We start from the raw sequence: 3,978 nt of genomic DNA, 5'->3' as shown, positions 1-3,978 counted from the left end.
AAGACATAGTGTGGGATCATCTAGTAAAAATATTGATTCAAACTTAAATCGTTTTTGAATTATGTTATTTTGTGTTATATCACACACGTTTTTAATAAATTACAAACCTCTTTAATTAACAGAGACTAATTTTAGAAAACAACAAATATTTTTCCAGTTTTGTTGTGTATACATTTCATTTTATACTTTCAGTACATAGAGTAAAGACAATATTAGGTTATACTTTTGTTGCTAAGCAATGTGACATAAAAGCCATTGTTGGAATTGTAGTGTTAACAAAATGCACTGTATATTAGAAGTTGTTAATCTGATTCTTACCAATAATTATTCTATGAATATGCCACAAATTCATTTCATGAATAATCTTAATTTTGATTGGCTCACAAAGGAATTTACCTATATTTGACTGCCTTTACTGCACTTTTCTGCTTCTTTGTTGGTCAAGCTTGATTTTGCAAAATTTATTTATTTCAGTTAGCTATTATATGTAAGGTTAGGGTATACTATGGGGGTGTGGGTGGTAGTACTTGCTCTGTCATTTTTGATGGGCTATACGGTAGTAGTATATAAGCTTTGCCTGTAGCTTTATTCAAAGCTCTACTTCAGCAGTGACTTTTCAGGCCACATGCTGTGAAATTATACAGGGTGTAACCAAGGCCTGTAATAAAACATGAAACAGAGAAGGAAAACCATGAGAGAAAAAAAGGCATAATTTTATTCTTAAGGGATGATAGTTTCTTAGCAAATGAAACCTGTGCTTTGAACAGGTCAGAAAAATTATAAAAATTGGTAGTTATGTTGTCTACAGGCAAGTCTCCTCAGAACTATGTAGAAATGTAAGTTTGAACATTTTCTGTATTTCTGTTTCTACAAATCACCCTAAATTCTACAAAATTAAAAAAAAACATGAATTCTAAATTATTTTTGATTCAAAAATTAGTGAAATTTATTATTTTTACTAAAATTTTAAAATTGGCTGTGCAGATGTGCACTTGGTACTTGAAAGGTGCATAGCAGTCTGGAAAAGATTAATGGCAGTTTGTATAATTTGGAAAGTGCCCATGTTATTGATTTGGTAAGAAAATGTTGAAAATTATACCTAACTATTTGTATATAGAAATCCTTTAGTGCTATAGTATATATATATCTGAATTTTTTTTACTTTTTATCTAGGGATGCAAAATTAAAAGGAAAGTCAGGGGAAATTGCAACAGCTGCAGTTTCTAAAAGGCATCCCATCTCTTCTATGAGTCAAAAGGAGAAAAAAAATGCAAAGAAGGTAATTAAAGATGAGACTCAAAAAATGTACTCAACTGAACAATTTAGATTTGATTCTGATACTGAGGAATATGACTTGGAAGAAGAATTGCAAAAAACAAAGAAGAAGACCAGAAGAAAGAAAAAGGTGGTTGAAGATGCTAACTCGGAAACCAATCAAGTCAAAGAAAGGCTAGGAGAAATCGTTAGTGGAGAAACTCCAGTGAAAAAGTCTAGAGTAAAGTTTGCTAACATTAACCCACTAAACCATATAAAAAAGAAAGGCCCTAAAATCAAGTACACTCCAGCAAGAATGTTATCTACAAAACTGCTTACACTTCAGTCACAGTTATTAAGATCTGAACCAAAAGCTCAGTTTCAAACAAACAGAATTGAGGGGGTGTCATCTTCTGAAATAGGTGATGCATTAAATCTAAGTACAAAAAATGTGCTTAGTACTAAATCGAAAGGAAGTACAATTGTATATATTAAACCAGTTCATTCAGAAGATAGTAACACTAACTTAGACAAGAGTGGAATGGTTTCTGTAAATTCGGACAATGCAACTGTTTTTAGTGCTAAAACAGGAGTAAATAGAATGAACACTGTCCAGCCAGATCATCCACTAAACCTGAGTGTCAAGTCTGAAAAACTAGTGCCAGAGGCACCAGTAACAGTATCTTATATTGGGAACAGTGATTCAAGGGTAGTAGGAATAAATCTTCAAGATATCATAACAAAATCTGTAGATGTTAGCATGAAGCAAGAAACGCCAAACGTTGTATCTAGTAAGAGCATTCTTACAACGAAACAAAATGGAATAAAGCATGTGCAAAAAATGGGATCAATGAGACCCAAAAATAAATCTAAAGGAAGTTTTATGAGTCTTGCAGAGACAATAAGAAAACTAGAAATGAAAATTTCTCAGAAAAGTCCTTTAACTCAACAATCACAACATTTAGCTGTAACTGTACCAAGTCAAGAAATTAGTGTTAATGGGAATGCATCAGAAAATTTTAATTCATCTTCAGGAACTACTAAACAGCTTGCTCCCTCAATCAAAAGTGAAATTCTTCCCCAACAAAGTAAACCTATTAGTTTCATAATTAATACAGTTAATCCTCTTCAGCTTGCTGTCAGTAACACATCTAGCCAGAGTTTTGCACTTGAAAATTTACCTAAAGGTTTGACTATATGCAGTCCTTTGTCAAAAACTGTTAATTCAACACGGCTAACCACAGTCCCTTCTTCATGTTCCATCATTGCTCTCCCAGTATCTTCAGCTTTGCTAAAACCTAAAGTACCAGAAGGGAAAATTACAAATTTCTCAAAGGAAAGTAAAGAAGTTAAACAGGTAGTTTACAATATTCAGAGAATAAATCCAGAACTTCAGATATCACAAAATATTATTGATGTAAAGTGTCCCATCCAGACTTCCAGTAAATTGTGTTCCTCTGAAAAAAAAACTGACTTTATTCTGCAGAATCATGATATAAAACCAGAAACATCTATATTTACAGAGAGAAACTTCAAAAGTGAGAAAACTGGAAATATAGTGGACTCTAATGATGATAAACCAGCCATTCTGAAGGTATGTTTAAATTTGTGATGTAAATAATTACTTTACTAACTAAATATATAAAATGTACTGTGAATTTTTGATCAAAGAGTTAGCACAAAGGATCACATGTAAAGTGTAATAGACTTAAAATAAGACCCAAAACTTGAGTGCTTTCGAATAGTTGACTATTCTTTGTTCTCCTGAAGAAGAATAGTCAACTATTCAAAAGTGCTCGAGTTTTGGGTCTTATTTTAAGTCTAAAAATGTACTGTGGATTTTTAAGCAAAAATTTGAGAGTCTTAGAAATTGTGTGTTTGTATGTATAATTTTAAGATAGGATATCTTTTGATACAATAATAACTTTGCAAAAAAAAAAAGTAGTTTATATATATATATATATATATATTAGGGATGGGATAAATAGAATTTTGGTCAGATATCAGGCTTTTGATATCCAATTGGAAACTGATATCACATCAGAAATTATATGTGGCCATGCATATTGAAAATGTCTCTCAGACAAAAGCTATTACTTTCTTAAAATATAGTTTTAAATTAGTTATTGAAATTTTGATAAGGATATACATGGCAAGATACATCCACACGAGCGAGTAACTGTTGCAAGGACTTTTATGTGAATGCAGCACATGTTGATGTGAGACATTGTTTTACACCCTGATAATCTACTTTGAGATTGTTGTTTTGGTTTTGCTTGCTATTGCTGATACTGTTGCTACCATGACTACCTGTGGCAGACATGCAGTGGCAACTCAACAGATGTGTGTGTTGTTTATTTAAATTATGTAACTGTTATCTGTATTACAACTATTATGATTATCAGGTTTTCTACTTTTTAGTAATGGAAAAAATGCCACTATTTTAAAAGCTAGTAGAAAGCACCCATGGGCGAGATGACAATACATATTGTGTGATGCATGTGCAAGTAATATGCATAAGTAATATTGTGAGATAATCCATTCATATAGATGCTATCTAATTATCTGACCTGATATTTGGCCCATTTCTAATCAATATGCATATTTTATAAATATCTAACATATAGACCAGTAGTTCCCAACCTGGGGTCCACGTAGGTAATATCATCTCATTAAACAAGTAAGTTTTTTAATCCTGATGTTTTTTTTAATTGCACACTCAGT

General features: G+C 31.8%; 1 protein-coding gene across 1 annotated transcript in view; it reads left to right on the top strand.

Moving 5' to 3' along the window:
* Positions 1-3,978, top strand: part of LOC106478374 (lysine-specific demethylase 4A-like) — an 88,656-nt gene that overhangs the window by 40,863 nt on the left and 43,815 nt on the right. The window contains exon 10 of the mRNA XM_022381968.1: positions 1,174-2,848. Coding sequence (XP_022237676.1) covers positions 1,174-2,848 — 1,675 coding nt within the window. The remainder of the gene's footprint in view (positions 1-1,173; positions 2,849-3,978) is intronic.

Source organism: Limulus polyphemus, unplaced genomic scaffold (genome assembly GCF_000517525.1).
Source record: "Limulus polyphemus unplaced genomic scaffold, Limulus_polyphemus-2.1.2 Scaffold205, whole genome shotgun sequence".
Taxonomy (NCBI): domain Eukaryota; kingdom Metazoa; phylum Arthropoda; class Merostomata; order Xiphosura; family Limulidae; genus Limulus; species Limulus polyphemus.
The sequence above is the reverse complement of the archived record's forward strand: the minus strand, read 5'-3'. Positions and strand labels throughout refer to the sequence as shown.